Source organism: Notolabrus celidotus, chromosome 8 (assembly GCF_009762535.1).
Source record: "Notolabrus celidotus isolate fNotCel1 chromosome 8, fNotCel1.pri, whole genome shotgun sequence".
Classification (NCBI taxonomy): domain Eukaryota; kingdom Metazoa; phylum Chordata; class Actinopteri; order Labriformes; family Labridae; genus Notolabrus; species Notolabrus celidotus.
In genome coordinates, this window is record NC_048279.1 from 20,930,256 (window position 1) to 20,953,267 (window position 23,012).

At 41.3% G+C, this 23,012-nt stretch overlaps 1 protein-coding gene across 1 annotated transcript; it reads right to left on the bottom strand.

Moving 5' to 3' along the window:
• Positions 1–3,179: 3,179 nt before the first annotated feature.
• On the bottom strand, positions 3,180–22,983 carry LOC117817634 (protocadherin Fat 4-like). Its single transcript, XM_034690388.1, has 9 exons — positions 20,629–22,983; positions 17,128–17,883; positions 16,867–16,922; positions 13,400–15,749; positions 10,256–12,635; positions 6,983–9,327; positions 4,246–4,480; positions 3,664–4,136; positions 3,180–3,226 (listed from the first exon to the last, which is right to left on the bottom strand). Exons 1-7 carry the CDS (start codon positions 22,981–22,983, stop codon positions 4,478–4,480), a joined length of 10,245 nt encoding a protein of 3,414 aa, XP_034546279.1. The 3' UTR covers positions 3,180–3,226; positions 3,664–4,136; positions 4,246–4,477.
• Between the last annotated feature and the right edge of the window lie 29 nt (positions 22,984–23,012).

Genomic DNA, 23,012 nt, shown 5'->3' on the forward strand with positions numbered 1-23,012 from the left:
TTTAAAAACTGGACTGATACTATTTCAAAAATGAATTCAAATTCAGTTCTAATATTTTATATGCATATAATAGTTTGTGCTACTATAAGTATCACAGCGAGAACGTTTTTGTTGATTTGGGTTACCAGAGGCTCTAAAGTATATCGTTGCAAAAGTGGCAGTAAAATATTTTCGAAATTCATGCAGAATTGAAAAAATGTTACTGGATTGAAAAGGTATGAATATGTACTGAATGATTGAATTATATCTTTGACTGCTTTGGACGGCAATGTTTCTATGAACGGAACAATAACCCACAAGCTGAAAAATAACTTTAAGATTAACCTTACCTCTGTGGATGCCCGCCTCCTGTCAGGGAGCACTAGTGTGTTGGCATGGCTGCCCGGGACTATAGTGGATCCTATACTCATTCTGGGTCCCACTAACATGTAGCGTTTGTCTCCAGATCTGTACTGGATGCTGTGACACAGTGTGCCATCATAGTTAGTCTCTTGTAGATATTTGGAAGTATAGTCTGTGGATTTGGAGCACTGCATTGCAATCAGCACGATGATGCTGATGATGAAAAGAGCTGAGACTGAGGCCAAAGTGATCATGAGATAAAAGGTGACATTACTCTCCTCGTCATCCTTTGTTGCACTTTTCACATCAGAAGCAGCAAAAGCCTCTTTGGGCTCCACAACTTTGACAATGACAGTAGCTGTAGCAGAGAGGGACACGTTGCCATTGTCTTTGACCAGTATGATGAGTTTCTGCTCAGCCTCGTCTGTCTCTGTGAATGAGCGAAGTGTTCTAATCTGTCCTGTGTAGCGGTCCAAAGAAAAGAGATTGTGCTCAGTGACTTCCTGCAGTGAGAAGAGCAACCAGCCGTTGTATCCTATATCAGCGTCATAGGCTCTGACTTTAGTCACCAAGTGTCCTACGTTCACATTGCGGGGAATCTCCTCCACACCTTCAGCAGAGCCGTTGGAGCTGACTGGATACAGGATGACTGGAGCGTTGTCGTTCTGATCCAGAATAAACACGTTCACTGTGACGTTGCTGCTCAGGGACGGAGTTCCAGAATCTGAGGCCACAACTTGGAACTGGAACTTTTTCACTGTTTCAAAGTCGAAGCTTTTTAGCGCGGTGATGTGTCCGTTTTCACTGTTTACATTGAGGAAGGATGTGACGTCATTTTGACTCCCTTCTCTCACGATATGATATGAAATAGCTGCATTTTCGCTTACATCGTTGTCTGTTGCACTCACAGAGAATATTGATGCTCCAGCAACATTATTTTCTACCAGATAAAACTGTAAAGGGTTTTGTTGAAAATGTGGTCTGTTGTCATTCACATCTGATATCTGAATGCTGAGAGTTTTAAAAGTAGATAAGGGAGGATCACCACAGTCTGTGGCTTTTATGGTTATTTCATAATGAGACACCTGCTCTCGATCCAGGAGTCCCTTTGTGACAATGGAATACGTGTTCTCTTTATAGGAGGGTTTTAGTTCAAAAGGTACGTCATTATTTATGCTTGTTATAATTTTGCCATTCACACCAGAGTCTTTATCTTTTACTCTGATTAGAGAAACAATGGACCCAGGTTTTGAGTCTTCAGGTACTGTATTTGACAGTGATGTGACTTCTATTTCTGGTGGGTTATCGTTTACATCTTTTATTTTTATTATGACTCGACATTCACCGGCAAGTGGAGGTGTAGCCTTATCAGACGCCTCAACATCAAGTTTGTAAATGTCGTTTTCTTCAAAATCCACCAAACCTTTAACTTTAATCTCCCCTGTTAATTTGTTCAGTTCAAAAATGTCATAGACTTTTTTCTTAAGGGTTTTTCCGAGGCTGTACTCAACTAGCCCATTGGAGCCTTCGTCTGGATCTGTGGCATTCACTCTAAATACTGAAGTGCCAACTGCAACATTTTCCTGAATTTCAATTTGATAAACCTCCTGACTGAACATTGGACGGTTATCATTAATATCAAGAACAATAATAGTTACATTTAATGTTCCTGATCTTTGAGGTTTACCTCCATCTACTGCTGTGAGCAGCAGCGTGTGTTTGTCCTTTTTTTCTCTGTCCAAAGATTTCTTTAACACTAGAAATGGTATTTTATCCTCATCACTTTGACGGGTGTCTACTTCAAAATGTTCATTTGCAGTCAATGTGTATGTGCGAATAGAGTTAAGTCCAGCATCGGGGTCCCGAGCAGCGTGCAGTTGAAACCGCTTTCCTGGCAGTGTATGCTCGGCTATTTCAAATATCTGTTCTCTTTCAGGAAAATTAGGAGAGTGGTCGTTTACATCAGACACTTCTATGACTACGTAGTGTATTTCCAAAGGGTTTTCGACAATGACTTTTATCTCCATTATGCAGGCCCCACTCCCGTCCTGACAGAGCTCCTCTCTGTCGATTTTCTTATGGACATACAGAGCCCCATTGTCCCGGTTTACCTCAAATAATGCATCCTTAGATTCAGAAACAACCCGGAACCGTCGATCAAACAAAGAGCTGATGTCCAGTCCAAGATCCTTCGCGACATTCCCAACAACAGTTCCTTCCTTCACCTCCTCGGGAACAGAGTAACGTATTTCTCCCAAAGCCCATTTGCCGACAAACAACAGAAGAACCAGGCGTAGAGCAAACCAGGAGCAGCCCTTTCCCCGAGATTTGCTATCCAGCTTCATCGTTATCCAACAAAAAAACACGACCCTTTACTGAATGTCTACATCAAACCCACCGTATGAAGCACAATTACAGATAGATCAACACGCTCACATCGGTTCACGACGAAATTCAAATGTCTGCTCTGCTTTCTATCGGGGCAAACAAAAGCTTTGTGAGGGGAGGGACAACGCTTCATGATATTTCCCAATGTAATACTGACACCCAGAGGTAACTGAGAAAGAACACGGTTTTATATTGTGTCATTTTTCCAACACATAAATACGAGACCTTTCTTGTTGTCTGTTATTAGGATGTATGTATTTATTCAGCAGATCAAAGTGTTTTATTTAGGTGGCAAAACAAAGTGTATACAATCTTTCTGGGTGATGTGGATCTGCCTATTATCTGAAGTTGTGAGAAGTCAACTTGATAATGAGCACAGTTTATTTGAGGACTCTTATGTTCTAGATTATGTTCTTCACCAAACTCTAGAGTTAACTTCGTTTCAGCACCACGGATAGCGTTCATCACCCGGTCAATTCTCCTGAGAGTGGTAAACCTTCACAACCAGAATAGTTATACAAATTAATTTCAATAAAAGCAGCAGCTCAACACTTTCCCAAATGCTGTAGTTTATGATTTTGATGAAGGTTCAAACATCAAAGTAACACGAGACAAATAATACATGTTATACCACCCAGTAATAGAAAATACACAGCAAAGCCAAACACGCTTTGATCAACGTCTGGTACTTGTTCATTGACCATAAAGCATCTCATAAGGAAACTTTACGAGGTTAAAGAGTCATTAAACATGTATCAGCAAGCAATAGAGTGACTTGTAAAATACATGAGTTTAGCTTTAAATGCTTGGTAGTGGTCTGTGTACTACGTACTTTACGAAGCTGATTGTAATCATATGAGCTGAAATGGCTATGAAGTCTCGGCATAAAAAGAATGAATATGAATATATTTCACATTGTTTTAAAGTTCTTACCTCAGTAGATGCCCTCCTCCTGTCAGGGAGCACTAGTGTGTTGGCATGGCTGCCCGGGACTATAGTGGATCCTATACTCATTCTGGGTCCCACTAACATGTAGCGTTTGTCTCCAGATCTGTACTGGATGCTGTGACACAGTGTACCGTCATAATTAGTCTCTTGTAGATATTTGGAAGTATAGTCTGTGGATTTGGAGCACTGCATTGCAATCAGCACGATGATGCTGATGATGAAAAGAGCTGAGACTGAGGCCAAAGTGATCATGAGATAAAAAGTGACATTACTCTCCTCATCATCCTTTGTTGCACTTTTCACATCAGAAGCAGCAAAAGCCTCTTTGGGCTCCACAACTTTGACAATGACAGTAGCTGTAGCAGAGAGGGACACGTTGCCATTGTCTTTGACCAGTATGATGAGTTTCTGCTCAGCCTCGTCTGTCTCTGTGAATGAGCGTAATGTTCTGATCTGTCCTGTGTAGCGGTCCAAAGCAAAGAGATTATGCTCAGTGACTTCCTGCAGTGAGAAGAGCAACCAGCCGTTATATCCTATATCAGCGTCATAGGCTCTGACTTTAGTCACCAAGTGTCCTGCGTTCACATTGCGGGGAATCTCCTCCACACCTTCAGCAGAGCCGTTGGAGCTGACTGGATACAGGATGACTGGAGCGTTGTCGTTCTGATCCAGAATGAACACGTTCACTGTGACGTTGCTGCTCAGGGACGGAGTTCCAGAATCCGAGGCCACAACTTGGAACTGGAACGTTTTCACTGTTTCAAAGTCGAAACTCTTTAGCGCGGTGATGTGTCCGTTTTCACTGTTTACATTGAGGAAAGATGTGACGTCATTTTGCCTCCCCTCTCTCACGATATGATATGAAATAGCTGCATTTTCGCTTACATCGTTGTCTGTTGCGCTCACAGAGAATATTGATGCTCCAGCAACATTATTTTCTACCAGATAAAACTGTAAAGGATTTGTAGAGAATTTCGGTTTATTATCGTTTACGTCCGAAATCTGAATGCTGAGAGTTTTAAAAGTAGTTAAAGGAGGATCACCACAGTCTGTTGCTTTTATTGTGATTTCATAATGTGACACCTGCTCACGATCTAGGAGTCCCTTTGTCACAACAGAATAAATATTTTCCTTATATGACGGTTTTAACTCAAAAGATATGTCTGAGGTTATGCTTGTAATCATTTTTCCATTCACACCAGAGTCTTTATCTGACACACTAAGTAAAGATATAACAGTTCCAGGTTTTGAGTCTTCGGGTACTGTATTTGACAGGGATGTGATTTCTATTTCTGGCTGGTTATCGTTTACATCTTTGATTTTAACAATGACTCTACATTCACCTGCAAGTGGAGGTGTTCCTTTATCAGATGCCTCAACGTCGAGTTTATACACGTCGTTTTCTTCAAAGTCCACCTCTCCTTTAACCCTAATTTCTCCAGTTAATTTGTCCAATTCAAAAATGTCATAGACCCTTTTCTTCAGAGTTTTTCCAAGACTATATTCAATCTCACCATTAGTGCCTATATCGAGATCTTTTGCATTAACTACAAATATTGAAGTACCGACTACAACATTTTCCTGTATTTCAATTTGGAAAACCTCCTTACTAAACACTGGCCGGTTATCATTACTGTCAAGAACAATAACAGTAATATTTAATGTTCCTGATCTTTGAGGTTTACCTCCATCTACTGCTGTGAGCAGCAGCGTGTGTTTGTCCTTTTGTTCTCTGTCTAAAGATTTCTTCAGCACTAAAAATGGTATTTTATCCTCATCGCTCTGACGGATGTCTACCTCAAAATGTTCATTTGTAGTCAATGTGTATGTACGGATAGAGTTAATTCCAGCATCGGGATCACGAGCAGCATGCAACTGAAACCGCTTTCCCGGTAACGTCTGTTCAAATATTTCAAATGTCTGATCTCTTTCAGGGAAAGTGGGAGAGTGATCGTTTACATCATTAATTTCTACAACAATATGATGCATTTCCAAAGGGTTTTCGACCAGGATTTTTAGCTCTATTACGCAGGCTCCGCTCCCCTGACAGAGCTCCTCTCTGTCGATCTTCCTATGGACATAGAGCGCCCCATTGTCGCGGTTTACCTCAAAAAATGCATCCTTTGATCCAGACACTACACGAAACCGCCGGTCAGTAAGCGTTGACATTTCAAGACCAAGATCCTTTGCAACATTTCCAACAACAGTCCCGTCCTTCACCTCCTCTGGAACAGAATATCTTATCTGCGCAAAGGCCCGATCTTCCAAAAACAGCAGTAGGAACAAACGAAACATGAAATAATAGTAGTCCCTCGTCCGACGTTGTTGGCGTGTCCCCATTATTGTAGTTCAACTTTTAAAACCACGTAAAAGACTCCGACTATGACAACAAGTGTATGTCCGACCTTTTGAGTATCGTTACCACACAAAAAAAAGATACGAATGCATCGGCCGGGTTGCTTGGTGGAAATGCCTGCCCCGCTCTGCATGTGAAACAAAAGCTTTGTGAGGGGTGGGAAAACCTCCTCCATCTTTTCCCAATGTTACAGCGACACCTAAAGGTTATACACTTATTGTAAATGACTATTCGACCTTTATCTATAATGATATACTGTATCACAAACATGGAGTATGTAACTTACTGTCGCGAGAGTAGGTCATTTTGTCGTAAGATTGAAATGGCTGAACAAGTTTAAATGACGAACACGATTTAACATAGACTCTCTCTCTCTCTCTCTCTCTCGTCTCTCTCTCTCTCTCTCTCTCTCTCTCTCTCTCTCTCTCTCTCTCTCTCTCTCTCTCTCGTTTTCTGTTATTCCGTCTGGTTGTGTCTCTGTCTTCAGTTCGCCCACTCTTCATAACAACTGAACTGAAACAATCCCCTTGGATTCTATTAGGTTTTCAGCACCATGGACAGCTATAACAAGTTCTCTCACAGCTTTTCACCTTTAACAAAATGTTTTCTATTTGTGAACCATTAAGTCCTTGAATGCTTCTCACCAAACGCAATACAAACACTTTAAACATTTAATGTTGTAATTGTTTGGCTCGAAGTTGTAGCTTTCATCAACCTGATTACACTCACGCTCATACGATATACAGTCACATTGTTAATCCACTGTAGCTCAGTGTTGATTCCAATCCATACAAAATATTCAATAAGTTTTGCCAAACAGTGTCATGCTATTAAAATTTCCACATCAAGCGTGCTTAGGAATATAAAGCAAAAACATTTCAGCACCATGGACAGCGGTAACAATTAGATGATAAGCAATATGTGTGGTGTTTGCCTAAAAGCTCTTACCTCAGTAGATGCCCTCCTCCTGTCAGGGAGCACTAGTGTGTTGGCATGGCTGCCCGGGACTATAGTGGATCCTATACTCATTCTGGGTCCCACTAACATGTAGCGTTTGTCTCCAGATCTGTACTGGATGCTGTGACACAGTGTGCCATCATAGTTAGTCTCTTGGAGATATTTGGAAGTATAGTCTGTGGATTTGGAGCACTGCATTGCAATCAGCACGATGATGCTGATGATGAAAAGAGCTGAGACTGAGGCCAAAGTGATCATGAGATAAAAAGTGACATTACTCTCCTCATCATCCTTTGTTGCACTTTTCACATCAGAAGCAGCAAAAGCCTCTTTGGGCTCCACAACTTTGACAATGACAGTAGCTGTAGCAGAGAGGGACACGTTGCCATTGTCTTTGACCAGTATGATGAGTTTCTGCTCAGCCTCGTCTGTCTCTGTGAATGAGCGAAGTGTTCTGATCTGTCCTGTGTAGCGGTCCAAAGCAAAGAGATTGTGCTCAGTGACTTCCTGCAGTGAGAAGAGCAACCAGCCATTATATCCTATATCAGCGTCATAGGCTCTGACCTTAGTCACCAAGTGTCCTGCGTTCACATTGCGGGGAATCTCCTCCACACCTTCAGCAGAGCCGTTGGAGCTGACTGGATACAGGATGACTGGAGCATTGTCGTTCTGATCCAGAATGAACACGTTCACTGTGACGTTGCTGCTCAGGGACGGAGTTCCAGAATCTGAGGCCACAACTTGGAACTGGAACGTTTTCACTGTTTCAAAGTCGAAGCTCTTTAGCGCGGTGATGTGTCCGTTTTCACTGTTTACATTGAGGAAAGATGTGACGTCATTTTGACTCCCCTCTCTCACGATATGATATGAAATAGCTGCATTTTCGCTTACATCGTTGTCTGTTGCGCTCACAGAGAATATTGATCCTCCAGCAACATTATTTTCTACCAGATAAAACTGTAAAGGGTTTTGTTCAAAAAGTGGTCTGTTGTCATTCACATCTAATATCTGAATGTTGAGGGTTTTAAAAGTCGATAAGGGAGGATCACCACAGTCTGTTGCTTTTATTGTGATTTCATAATGTGATACCTGCTCTCGATCTAACGGATTTTTGGTGACGACCGAATATATGTTTTCTTTATAAGAAGGTTTTAATTCAAATGGTACGTCATTCAAGATCTGTAAAATAATTTTGCCATTGACTCCAGAGTCTTTATCCGACACACTGAGTAGTGAAATGATAGTTCCGGGTTTTGAGTCTTCAGGTACTGTATTTGACAATGATGTGACTTCTATTTCTGGTGGGTTATCATTTATGTCTTTTACTTTAATGATGACTTTACACTCCCCAGTTAATGGTGGTGAAGCTTTATCAGATGCCTCAACGTCGAGTTTATAAACGTTGTTTTCTTCAAAGTCCACTAATCCCTTGACTTTAATCTCACCTGTTAATTTGTCCAACTCAAAAATAGTATTGCTTTTTCGCCTTAAGCTTTTTTCAAGGCTGTATTCAACTAGACCATTGGAGCCTTCATCTGGATCTGTTGCATTAATTCTAAGTATTAAAGTACCAACCGGGACATTCTCCTGTATTTCAATTTGATAAATCTCCTGATTAAACATTGGACGGTTATCATTACTGTCAAGAACAATAATAGTTACATTGGATGTGCCTGATCGTTGAGGTTTACCTCCATCTACTGCTGTGAGCAGCAGCGTGTGTTTGTCCTTTTGTTCTCTGTCTAAAGATTTCTTCAGCACTAAAAATGGTATTTTATCCTCATCACTCTGGCGGATGTCTAATTCAAAATGTTCGTTTGTGGTCAATGTGTATGTACGGATAGAGTTAATTCCAGCATCAGGATCACGAGCAGTGTCTAATTCAAATCGCCTTCCTGGTAGCGTGTGTTCAGCTATTTTAAATATCTGTTCATTTTCAGGAAAACTAGGAGAGTGGTCGTTAACATCAATAATTTCCACGATAACATAATGTATTTCCAAAGGGTTTTCAACAAGGATTTTTAACTCCATTAGACACGTACCGCTGCCCTGGCACAGCTCCTCTCTGTCAATATGGCTGTGGACGTACAATGCCCCATTATTCTGGTTGACTTCAAATATAGTCTCCTTACTTCCAGACACGACACGGAACCGTCGATCATTCAAAGAGGTGATGTCAAGGCCAAGATCCTTCGCAACATTTCCAACAACCGTTCCCTCCTTCACCTCCTCAGGGATTGAATACCGAATCTGAGCCGAAGCCTGAGTCCCAAACAGCATCAGTAAAGCGAAATAAAAACCAAGGCAGTCGCTGCCCATTGTTCGCGTTTTGGTGTCTATCCTCATCGTAATCCAACAGCCCAAAAATCCACAGAAACCAATTCTTCTTCAGTTATATACAGTATGTCCGACCCGCCTAATACCACATATTTTCAAAACGGAGAGAGGGTTTACATCGAGTGTTGGTCTCGAGTCATAAACGGACTCTGCTCTCTTCAATAAGGAACAAAAGCTCTGAAAGGGGAGGGACAACTCGGTACGTGGTTTGCCGATGTAATAGTGACACCCAGAGTTAACTTCAGAGAACAAACTGTACTGCATTATAGTGTACTATGTTCAGTATGTTCATATTATAAATATTTATTTGACTTTGAAACAAAAGGTTCGCCCACTCATGATAACAACTGAACTAAACAATCCCTTTGAATGCTATTAGGTTTTCAGCACCATGGACAGCTATAACAAGTTCTCTCACAGCTTTTCGCCTTAAACTAAATGTTTTCAGTTTGAACGATTACGTCCTTGAATGCTTCTCACCAAACGCAAAACAAACACTTTAAAAATTCAATGTTGTTGTAATTTTTTAGCTCGAAGTTTTAGCTTTCATAAGCCTTCCTTTATAAAACTCACTGCCTACAGATATAAATTTTCGATAATAAATCTGTTTAGCTGAACAAATGTAAGCATTTGTTTTCAGCACCATGGACAGCAGGCTCGATCAAGGATTGAAACTATGTTCTTGTTTCATGGATAAGAACCAGCACTAATTAGGTAATCAATCATATCAAGCTTTTGTCCACAAAAATCTGAAATCTGAAATGGCACGTTGTATAAAAAATAGGACAATCAAAAAACTGAGACTAAAACAACCCTAATTTAGTAAATTATTACTGGTGCTGAATACTGAACAACAAACAGGAGAGACGTAAAAAATTAAAACCTTAAAGAAAACTGCAAAGAAGGCAGCTCAGCTTTGGTTAATACACAAAAGAGAGATATTTTCTTGAAGGCTTACCTCAGTAGATGCCCTCCTCCTGTCAGGGAGCACTAGTGTGTTGGCATGGCTGCCCGGGACTATAGTGGATCCTATACTCATTCTGGGTCCCACTAACATGTAGCGTTTGTCTCCAGATCTGTACTGGATGCTGTGACACAGTGTGCCATCATAGTTAGTCTCTTGGAGATATTTGGAAGTATAGTCAGTGGATTTGGAGCACTGCATTGCAATCAGCACGATGATGCTGATGATGAACAGAGCTGAGACTGAGGCCAAAGTGATCATGAGATAAAAAGTGACATTACTCTCCTCATCATCCTTTGTTGCACTTTTCACATCAGAAGCAGCAAAAGCCTCTTTGGGCTCCACAACTTTGACAATGACAGTAGCTGTAGCAGAGAGGGACACGTTGCCATTGTCTTTGACCAGTATGATGAGTTTCTGCTCAGCCTCGTCTGTCTCTGTGAATGAGCGAAGTGTTCTGATCTGTCCTGTGTAGCGGTCCAAAGAAAAGAGATTGTGCTCAGTGACTTCCTGCAGTGAGAAGAGCAACCAGCCGTTATATCCTATATCAGCGTCATAGGCTCTGACTTTAGTCACCAAGTGTCCTGCGTTCACATTGCGGGGAATCTCCTCCACACCTTCAGCAGAGCCGTTGGAGCTGACTGGATACAGGATGACTGGAGCGTTGTCGTTCTGATCCAGAATGAACACGTTCACTGTGACGTTGCTGCTCAGGGACGGAGTTCCAGAATCTGAGGCCACAACTTGGAACTGGAACTTTTTCACAGTTTCAAAGTCGAAGCTTCTTAGCGCGGTGATTTGTCCGTTTTCACTGTTTATATTTAGAAACGATGCCATGTCATTTTGTCCTCCTCCCCCTCTGGTTATACGATAAGACACTCTAGCGTTGTCGTTTAAGTCTTTGTCAACAGCACTGACAGAAAAGATGGATTCACCGGGATTATTGTTCTCTTTTAAATATAATTCCAGTGGACTCTGTGAAAACTCTGGGATGTTATCGTTCACATCCGACACCTCAATACTCAACGTTTTGACCGCTGAGAGCGGGGGATCACCTAAGTCCGTAGCTGTTATTGATATTTCATAATGTGACATAGTTTCCCTGTCCAGCGTTTCTCTTGTCACGAGTGAATACATGTTTTCTTTAAATGATGGTTTTAATTCAAATGGCACATCCCCAGTCAGGGTGCATTTGACTTTTCCGTTCAAACCAGAGTCATTATCTGTAATACTAATAAGAGAAATCACGGTCCCTAGTTTTGAATCCTCAGGGACCATGTTTGATATTGATGTCACCTCTATTTCAGGTTTATTATCATTGACGTCTTGGATTTTTATTATAACTCTGCAGTCTGTTGTCATCGGAGGTTGACCTCTGTCAGAGGCTTGGACGTTTAATTTGAAAACATCAGAAGCTTCATAGTCTATTTGTCCCTTAACTCGAATTTCACCCGTGTTTCTATTTATACTGAATATCTCCAGAATCTTTAAGCTAATGTCGTCTCCGAAGGCAAACTCTATGTCCCCATTAGTACCCTCGTCTAGATCGGTAGCGTTGACTTTCAATACGAAAGTATCCAAAGCAACATTTTCTTGCAAAGTAACAGAATACACTTCTTTCGTAAAAGTGGGCCTGTTATCATTGGTATCAAGAACCTTTATGGTTAGATTGAGCTTAGCTGATTTTGGTGGCGTGCCTCCATCTATTGCTGTTAAAATCAAGCTGTGGTTTCTTTTCTGCTCTCTGTCCAGCTGCCTCTGCAACACTAAAAATGGAATCTTATCATCTTCTCTTTCTCGAATTTCCAGATTAAAATGTTCGTTTTGACTAAGCCTGTACCGCTGAACAGAATTTACTCCAACATCTGGATCCCGGGCTCCTGGTAACTGAAATCGAGCTCCTGGCAAAGTGTTTTCTGCTATTTCTATAACCTTTTCCTTCTCGACAAAAGTCGGCGCATGGTCATTTGCATCCGTTATTTCCACCGTGACATAATGGATCTCGAGTGGATTTTCAACAACAATTTTCAGATCTTTCATACAAGCAGAATTTCTATCGCACATCTGCTCTCGGTCGAGATTCTTATGAACATACAAAACCCCATTGTTCGGGTTTACCTCGAATAGCGTGTCCTGAGCTCCGGACACAATGCGAAAACGCCGGTTTATCAAGGAACTGACTTCAAGGCCCAAATCCTTGGCAACATTTCCAATGATAGTTCCCACTGTAACCTCCTCTGGAGTCGAGTATTTAATTTGAGCTAAGATCAGCTCACCAAAGGAAAAGAGCAGAGAGAAGAGCAGGGGACGCGACCAATACATCATTCTTCCTTTGTCCTTTGTCTGTTATGGTGTAATCCTTTGCAAAATTATCCACACATAGCTTTCAAAAACGTAACCTCCTGTGGTTTTAGATTACCTTCAAGAAAGAGAAGTTCGTACAAGAGCATAGATCCAAATCAGACCCGATGGCATTGTTTGTTGTCGAGCTGAAAAATACACTGTGAAAGGGGCAGAGTCTGCTTTTACTCATGCATTAGCCAAACCCCCCTTTGTAACACTGCTGAACACTGACACCCTGTGGTCCAGTCCAAGTTTTAGTATAGTATATATAGCCAGAGAAGCATGTTATCGGAACATAAACTGCTTTAAGTAACGCATATTCAACGTGTTAAAACTGGTTTCCATATAATGATGGGTAAATATCTGTAAACAGCTATAACAAGTTCTCTCACAACTTTTGGCCTTAAACAAAATGTTTTCTATTTGTGAACGATTACGTCCTTGAATGCGTCTCACCAAACGCAATACAAACACTTTAAACATTCAATGTTGTTGTAATTATTTGGCTCGAATATGTAGCTTTCATCAACCTGATTACACACACGATCATACTGTATACAGTCACATTGGTAATCCACTGTAGCTCAGTGTTAGATCCAATCCATATAAAATATTCAATAAGTTTTGCCAAACTGTGTCATGCTTTTAAAATTGCTAAAAGCAAGCGTGCTTAGGAATATAAAGCAAAAACATTTCAGCACCATGGACAGCGGTAACAATCAGATGCTCAGCAATATATGTGGTGTTTGCCAAAAAGCTCTTACCTCAGTAGATGCCCTCCTCCTGTCAGGGAGCACTAGTGTGTTGGCATGGCTGCCCGGGACTATAGTGGATCCTATACTCATTCTGGGTCCCACTAACATGTAGCGCTTGTCTCCAGATCTGTACTGGATGCTGTGACACAGTGTGCCATCATAGTTAGTCTCTTGTAAATATTTGGAAGTATAGTCTGTGGATTTGGAGCACTGCATTGCAATCAGCACGATGATGCTGATGATGAAAAGAGCTGAGACTGAGGCCAAAGTGATCATGAGATAAAAAGTGACATTACTCTCCTCATCTTCCTTTGTTGCACTTTTCACATCAGATGCAGCAAAAGCCTCTTTGGGCTCCACAACTTTGACAATGACAGTAGCTGTAGCAGAGAGGGACACGTTGCCATTGTCTTTGACCAGTATGATGAGTTTCTGCTCAGCCTCGTCTGTCTCTGTGAATGAGCGAAGTGTTCTGATCTGTCCTGTGTAGCGGTCCAAAGAAAAGAGATTGTGCTCAGTGACTTCCTGCAGTGAGAAGAGCAACCAGCCGTTATATCCTATATCAGCGTCATAGGCTCTGACTTTAGTCACCAAGTGTCCTGCGTTCACATTGCGGGGAATCTCCTCCACACCTTCAGCAGAGCCGTTGGAGCTGACTGGATACAGGATGACTGGAGCGTTGTCGTTCTGATCCAGAATGAACACGTTCACTGTGACGTTGCTGCTCAGGGACGGAGTTCCAGAATCTGAGGCCACAACTTGGAACTGGAACTTTTTCACTGTTTCAAAGTCGAAGCTCTTTAGCGCGGTGATGTGTCCGTTTTCACTGTTTACATTGAGGAAAGATGTGACGTCATTTTGACTCCCCTCTCTCACGATATGATATGAAATAGCTGCATTTTCGCTTACATCGTTGTCTGTTGCGCTCACAGAGAATATTGATGCTCCAGCAACATTATTTTCTACCAGATAAAACTGTAAAGGGTTTTGTTGAAAATGTGGTCTGTTGTCATTCACATCTGATATCTGAATACTGAGAGTTTTATAAGTCGATAAAGGAGGATCACCGCAGTCAGTGGCTTTTATTGTTATTTCATAATCTGACACCTGCTCTCGATCTAGAATTCCTTTAGTTACAACAGAGTAAGTGTTTTCCTTATAGGAAGGTTTTAATTCGAAAGGAACGTCATTGGAGATCTGTAAAATCACCTTGCCGTTGACACCCGAGTCTTTGTCCTTTACACTTAGCAAAGAAACAATAGTTCCAGGTTTTGAATCTTCAGGTACTGTATTTGACAGTGATGTGACTTCTATCTCTGGTGGATTATCATTGACGTCTTTTATTTTTATAATAACTCTACACTCCCCCGTTAACGGTGGTGAAGCTTTGTCAGATGCCTCAATGTCCAGCTCATATAAGTCTTTTTCTTCGTAATTCACTACCCCATGAACTCTAACCTCGCCAGTTATTTTGTCTAATTCAAAAATGTCATAGACCTTCGGGCTCAAGGTTTTTCCAAGACTGTATTCAACTTCCCCATTAGTCCCTTCATCTGGATCTGTTGCATTCATTCTAAACACTGAAGTACCAACCGGGACATTTTCCTGTATTTCAATTTGGTAAATCTCCTGACTAAACATTGGTCGGTTATCGTTAATATCAAGAACAATAATAGTTACATTTAATGTTCCTGATCTTTGAGGTTTACCTCCATCTACTGCTGTGAGCAGCAGCGTGTGTTTGTCCTTTTGTTCTCTGTCTAAAGATTTCTTCAACACTAAAAATGGTATCTTACCCGCATCACCTTGACGGATATTTACTTCAAAGTGTTCATTTGTAGTTAAAGTGTATGTACGAATAGAGTTAATTCCGGCATCTGGATCACGAGCGGTGTGCAGCTGAAATCGCCTTCCTGGTAGCGTGTGTTCAGCTATTTTAAATATCTGTTCCTTTTCAGGAAAACTAGGAGAGTGGTCGTTCACATCAGTAATTTCCACGATAACATAATGTATTTCCAAAGGGTTTTCAACAAGGATTTTTAACTCCATTAGACACGTACCGCTGCCCTGGCACAGCTCCTCTCTGTCAATATGGCTGTGGACGTACAATGCCCCATTATTCTGGTTGACTTCAAATATAGTCTCCTTACTTCCAGACACGACACGGAACCGTCGATCATTCAAAGATGTGATGTCAAGGCCAAGATCCTTCGCAACATTTCCAACAACAGTTCCCTCCTTCACCTCCTCAGGGATTGAGTACCGAATCTGAGCCGAAGCTTGAGTCCCAAACAGCATCAGTAAAGACAAACAAAATGCAAGGCAGTCGCTGCCCATTGTTCGCGTTTTGGTGTCAATCCTCATCATAATCCAACAACGCAAAGATCCACAGAAACCAATTATTCTTTACAGTGATATCCAAACCGCTAGTACCACATATTTTCAAAGCGGAGAGAGGGTTTACATCGAGTGGTGGTCTCGAATCATAAACGGACTCTGCTCTCTTCTGTAAGGAACAAAAGCTCTGAAAGGGGAGGGACAACTCGGTACGTGGTTTGCCGATGTAATAGTGACACCCAGAGTTAACTTCAGAGAACAAACTCTACAGCATTAATTTCATTCTGTTGATATTACAAATTTTATCTGACTTAGAAACAGAACAGGCAAAGATATGAAACATGCCTCAAAGACAGATGAAACTTAGCCCTTTAACATTAATCTCTCTCTCTCTCTCTCTCTCTCTCTCTCTCTCTCTCTCTCTCTCTCTCTCTCTCTCTCTCTCTCTCTCTCTCTCTCTCTCTATTCCATCTGGTTGTGTCTGTCTTCAGTTATGAAAAGGTTCGACCACTCACCATAACAACTGAACTAAAATCCTATTAAATCTTTTTAACGTTTCAGCACCATGGACAGCTACACGTTGTCTCACAGCTTTTCCCCTGAAACAAAACGCTTACATTTGTGGTTGATTAAGTCCTTGAATGCTTCTCAATAAGCGCAATACAAACACTTAACACAAAAACACCTTAATATATATAGTATATATATGACATCGGATATTAATCTTCAATTATAAATCCGTTTAGCTACAAAATGGAAACTTTTATTTCAGCACCATGGAACTTGTATGTCCGGACAGAAGCATGCAGAGGATCAAAGATAATGATAGAGTTCAAGTTATCAAATCATATCCAGCATTAAAAGTATTTGTAGCTGTGTAAATTGATCCACAAAAACGGAAAAGATTTACAACTGCAAACACAAATCCACAAACTTAGTTATCAATGGCTTAAAAGTCTTAAATGTGCAAGAAGTTTTTCTCCAAGACTTAAAAATATAGAAAAGTCATCGCTCACAACTAAGGCAGGCCTCTCACTTGCTGGCCGTCTACACGTGACTTGTGCTACAGTTCTGCATTGTGTGATCCATTATTGCATAAAAAGATACCTATGTGAGGCGACGGTCTTAATGCCCCGTACACAGACTCACAGGCGCATGCTGCAAGGTCACATCCTGCTTTGCTCGCACTGTGTCTCTGTAACCATACATCAGACATAGGCCTACTACAAATCGGTGACTTAGTGACATACCCACTAAACAGTGGCACCCACTAATAGGCGGTACCCACTAAGCTGCGGGAGCTACCGTCCACAACTTGGCCTGTGAGCCTGATGTAACTTTCAAATAGTAATCTGCTAAAGTGCGAAATATTTTCAACAAACACTGAAACGCTGTCTTACCTCAGTAGATGCCCTCCTCCTGTCAGGGAGCACTAGTGTGTTGGCATGGCTGCCCGGGACTATAGTGGATCCTATGCTCATTCTGGGTCCCACTAACATGTAGCGTTTGTCTCCAGATCTGTACTGGATGCTGTGACACAGTGTGCCATCATAGTTAGTCTCTTGGAGATATTTGGAAGTATAGTCTGTGGATTTGGAGCACTGCATTGCAATCAGCACGATGATGCTGATGATGAAAAGAGCTGAGACTGAGGCCAAAGTGATCATGAGATAAAAAGTGACATTACTCTCCTCATCATCCTTTGTTGCACTTTTCACATCAGAAGCAGCAAAAGCCTCTTTGGGTTCCACAACTTTGACAATGACAGTAGCTGTAGCAGAGAGGGACACGTTGCCATTGTCTTTGACCAGTATGATGAGTTTCTGCTCAGCCTCGTCTGTCTCTGTGAATGAGCGAAGTGTTCTGATCTGTCCCGTGTAGCGGTCCAAAGCAAAGAGATTGTGCTCAGTGACTTCCTGCAGTGAGAAGAGCAACCAGCCGTTATATCCTATATCAGCATCATAGGCTCTGACTTTAGTCACCAAGTGTCTTGCGTTCACATTGCGGGGAATCTCCTCCACACCTTCAGCAGAGCCGTTGGAGCTGACTGGATACAGGATGACTGGAGCGTTGTCGTTCTGATCCAGAATGAACACGTTCACTGTGACGTTGCTGCTCAGGGACGGAGTTCCAGAATCTGAGGCCACAACTTGGAACTGGAACGTTTTCACTGTTTCAAAGTCGAAACTCTTTAGCGCTGATATTTGCCCATTTTCTGAATTTATATTTAAAAAGGCTGCAGTCTTTACCTGACTACTCTCATTTCTCACAATACGATAAGTTAAAGCAGCATTTTCATTTAAATCCTTATCTGAAGCAGTAACTGAAAATATTGGGTTTCCATGTACGTTATTTTCTACTAAGTAAAGTTCTAACGGATTTTGCAAAAATTTCGGAGCATTATCATTCACATCTGATACATCAATGCTGAGAGTCCTTGATGATGACAGAGAAGGCTGACCACAGTCCTTAGCTGTTATTGTGATTTCATAATGTGAAACTGATTCTCGATCCAAAGGCTGTTTCAATATTAGTGAATACATATTTTCTTGATATGATGGTTTTAAATCGAATGGCACATTTTCTGATAGACTACATATTACCTTACCATTTAAACCGTCATCCTGATCTGTGATACTGATAAGAGAAACCACAGTGCCAGGCTTTGCGTCCTCAGATACAGTGTTTGACAGAGAGGTCACTTCTATTTGTGGTTTGTTGTCGTTTTTATCGAGCACTTTTATTATAACCCTGCAGTCAGTACTCATAGGGGGCTGCCCTTTGTCAGTGGCATGGACGTCTAACTTATATACGTCAACCTTCTCGAAGTCTATTTCTCCCCTTACTCTAATTTCACCTGTTTCTTTATCTAAACTAAACATGTCATATATCTTCCGGTCAAGTTGGCCTCCAAAGAAATATTCAATTTCTCCATTAGCACCCGCATCTATGTCAGAGGCCTTTACTGTAATCACACTTGTGTCTGCGTCTACATTTTCAGGTATTGTTACTGAATAAACTTCCTGGCTGAATGTTGGATTGTTATCGTTTGAATCAAGAACAATGACTGTGATATTGAGTGTCCCTGATCTCGGTGGATTTCCACCGTCGACTGCTGTCAGTGTTAGACTGTGCTCATGGTCTTTTTCCCTATCCAAAGGTTTTTGCAGAACCAAAAATGGTATCTTGTCCTCCCCTCTCTCTCTGATTTGTATGCTAAAATACTCGTTTTGATTTAACTTGTACACACGAACTGTGTTGATTAACACATCTGGATCGTGTGCAGTTGGTAATTGGAAACGTCTGCCTGGAGGTGTGGACTCAGCTATGTCTAATATTTTTTCTTCCTCTTTGAAGCGCGGCGAATTATCATTCACATCTAGGATCTCAACTCCCACGTAATGTATTTCCATTGGATTCTCAGCTACCATTTTCAGGTTAATCAAACACGGAGACACATTTTCACAGAGCTCCTCTCGGTCGATGTTCTTATGCACATACAAGGCTCCATTGTTCTGATGGACATCGAACTGAGCATCTTTGGTTCCTGAAACAATACGAAACCGTCGCTCTACCAGCGTACTGATGTCCAATCCTAGATCCTTGGCAACATTTCCAACAACGGATCCCACTTTTACTTCCTCTGGAACCGAATATTTTATCTGAGCTGAAAGCTGCTCCACGCAGCTGAGCATTACAGAAAAACCAAGGGCTGCCCACCAGGGTTGTACTCCTCGCCTTTGTCCTCCGCCTCCCATCGTTCCAGTTCAAATAGTATTGTTAAATCCGCTCACTGGTCCATTCGAAAAAAAATGACAAAATGTACTTAAGGAAAAATTTCGTATATCCAAACGATGTGATAGTTTGATAACGGCAACACTCGCTCCTGACAACGGCACTGTCTCATCTCTTTCGACCTGAACAAATCATCTGGAGGGGGCAGGACCAACCCTACAACACATCCGTATTCGCTGATATCACACTGACACCTTGTGGATTGGATACATTATGACACCGTTTTGAAAGAAACTGTGACGTTAACCACAATATCAGTATGTTTACAAATAGATACTCCTCAATTACAAAGATAAGATTAATATTATTGTGTATAATCGCGTTCTTCATCATTGCTGTTCAGAGTCATCTAACGCTCTCTAAAGCTGGCTTAGGTATTTCGTCGAACTATTACCACAACATGAGTACAACAATTTTGGATAGAGTCACTTCACATCAGGAGCACTGGGGAGAAATGTATCCCAAAGTTCAATCGAAAAAAATGCTTCTTTAAAAAAACAACAAGATGTACATTAATATACAGCACTGCTCCCTAAGTTGGAACAACAGGTGGACTGATACAACTTCTTAGTGCATATAGAATAGGTACATACACTACAAAAAATATTTAAAGAGTAGAGGTTAGATGAAAAAAATGAAAAAAACTTTGATATTGTCGTTGAAAGACAATAGAATACACAACGTTTTAAGATAAAACACAACTTGGAACTTGAAAATATCCACAATATGACCAGGTGTTACCGTCAGGACCACGGACAGCGCTAAACAAAGCAATAATCATCATACAACCTTTCTCGCGGACCATATAGAGAGTATAACTTCTTAAAAAGCCACAACTGAACTGAAAATGTAATTCCCCAGCACATTGGAAAAAGTATGTTTATGGCTCTTGTATGGAATTAAACTATGTTATAAATTCAATGGAGGCATAACGGTACTTTAACACAAAAAAAAAAAAAAAAAACGCCCAGGATTTTTTGTAAATAGAAAAAATTCATTGCTTTAAATGTAATCATACATGTGGGCAGGAAAGTATGTTGATGTAACTTTCAAATAATAATCTTCTAATATACATACTTTCATCAAACACTGAAACGCTGTCTTACCTCAGTAGATGCCCTCCTCCTGTCAGGGAGCACTAGTGTGTTGGCGTGGCTGCCTGGAACTATAGTGGATCCTATACTCATTCTGGGTCCCACAAACATGTAGCGTTTGTCTCCAGATCTGTACTGGATGCTGTGACACAGTGTGCCATCATAGTTAGTCTCTTGTAGATATTTGGAGGTATAGTCTGTGGATTTGGAGCACTGCATTGCAATCAGCACGATGATGCTGATGATGAAAAGAGCTGAGACTGAGGCCAAAGTGATCATGAGATAAAAAGTGACATTACTCTCCTCATCTTCCTTTGTTGCACTTTTCACATCAGAAGCAGCAAAAGCCTCTTTGGACTCCACAACTTTGACAATGACAGTAGCTGTAGCAGAGAGGGACACGTTGCCATTGTCTTTGACCAGTATGATGAGTTTTTGCTCAGCCTCGTCTGTCTCTGTGAATGAGCGAAGTGTTCTGATCTGTCCTGTGTAGCGGTCCAAAGAAAAGAGATTGTGCTCAGTGACTTCCTGCAGTGAGAAGAGCAACCAGCCGTTATATCCTATATCAGCGTCATAGGCTCTGACTTTAGTCACCAAGTGTCCTGCGTTCACATTGCGGGGAATCTCCTCCACACCTTCAGCAGAGCCGTTGGAGCTGACTGGATACAGGATGACTGGAGCGTTGTCGTTCTGATCCAGAATGAACACGTTCACTGTGACGTTGCTGCTCAGTGACGGAGTTCCAGAATCTGAGGCCACAACTTGGAACTGGAACGTTTTCACTGTTTCAAAGTCGAAGCTTTTTAGCGCGGTGATGTGTCCGTTTTCACTGTTTACATTGAGGAAAGATGTGACGTCATTTTGTCTCCCCTCTCTCACGATATGATATGAAATAGCTGCATTTTCGCTTACATCGTTGTCTGTTGCGCTCACAGAGAATATTGATGCTCCAGCAACATTATTTTCTACCAGATAAAACTGTAAAGGGTTTTGTTGAAAATGTGGTCTGTTGTCATTCACATCTGATATCTGAATGCTGAGAGTTTTAAAAGTAGATAAGGGAGGATCACCACAGTCTGTGGCTTTTATCGTGATTTCATAATGAGACACCTGCTCTCGATCCAGGAGTCCCTTGGTGACAATGGAATAAATATTTTCCTTATAAGAGGGTTTTAAATCAAACGGCGGGTCTGATGTCAAGCCTGTTATAATCTTCCCATTCACACCGGAGTCTTTATCCGACACACTGAGAAGTGAAATAATAGTTCCGGGTTTTGAATCTTCAGGTACTTTATTTGACAGAGATGTGACTTCTATTTCTGGTGGATTATCATTGACATCTCTTAACTTAATGATAACTCTACACTCACCTGTCAATGGAGGTGTTCCTTTATCTGAGGCCTCCACATCGAGTTTGTACACGTCGTTTTCTTCAAAGTCCACCAAACCTTTGACTGTTATTTCTCCAGTTAATTTGTCCAATTCAAAAATGTCATATACTTTTTTCTTCAGAGTTTTTCCTAGATTGTATTCAACTTCCCCATTAGCTCCTTCATCTGGATCTGTTGCATTTATTCTAAACACTGAAGTACCAACAGGAACATTTTCCTGTATTTCAACTTGATAAATCTCCTGATTAAACATTGGCCGGTTATCATTAATATCAAGAACAATAATAGTTACATTTAATGTTCCTGATCTTTGAGGTTTACCTCCATCTACTGCTGTGAGCAGCAGCGTGTGTTTGTCCTTTTGTTCTCTGTCCAAAGATTTCTTCAGCACTAAAAATGGTACTTTATCCTCATCGCTCTGACGGATGTCTACCTCAAAATGTTCATTTGTAGTCAATGTGTATGTACGGATAGAGTTAACACCAGCATCGGGATCACGAGCAGCGTGCAGCTGAAACTGCTTCCCTGGTAATGTATGTTCAGCTATTTCAAATGTCTGATTTATTTCAGGGAAAGTGGGAGAGTGATCGTTTATATCATTAATTTCTACAACAATGTGATGCATTTCCAAAGGGTTTTCGACCAGGATTTTTAGCTCTATTACGCAGGCTCCGCTCCCCTGACAGAGCTCCTCTCTGTCGATCTTCCTATGGACATAGAGCGCCCCATTGTCGCGGTTTACCTCAAAAAATGCCTCCTTTGATCCGGACACAACACGGAACCGCCGGTCAGTAAGCGTTGACATTTCAAGACCAAGATCCTTTGCAACATTTCCAACAACAGTCCCGTCCCTCACCTCCTCTGGAACAGAATATCTTATCTGCGCAAAGGCCCGATCTTCCAAAAACACCAGTAGGAACAAACGAAACAAGAAATAATAGTAGTCCCTCGTCCGACGTTGTTGGCGTGTCCCCATTATTGTAGTTCAATTTATGAAACCACGTA

Excerpts from the sequence above, each read along its gene's own strand:
- LOC117817634 (XM_034690388.1), bottom strand. The coding sequence starts at position 22,983 with ATGGGGACACGCCAACAACGTCGGACGAGGGACTACTATTATTTCTTG. Across the intron at positions 17,884-20,628 it reads GGAGGAGGGCATCTACTGAG|TTCCAAGTTGTGGCCTCAGA; the intron begins GTAAGACAGCGT and ends AAAACGTTCCAG. Across the intron at positions 15,750-16,866 it reads GCATGCGCCTGTGAGTCTGT|GATTGACACCAAAACGCGAA; the intron begins GTACGGGGCATT and ends GATTATGATGAG.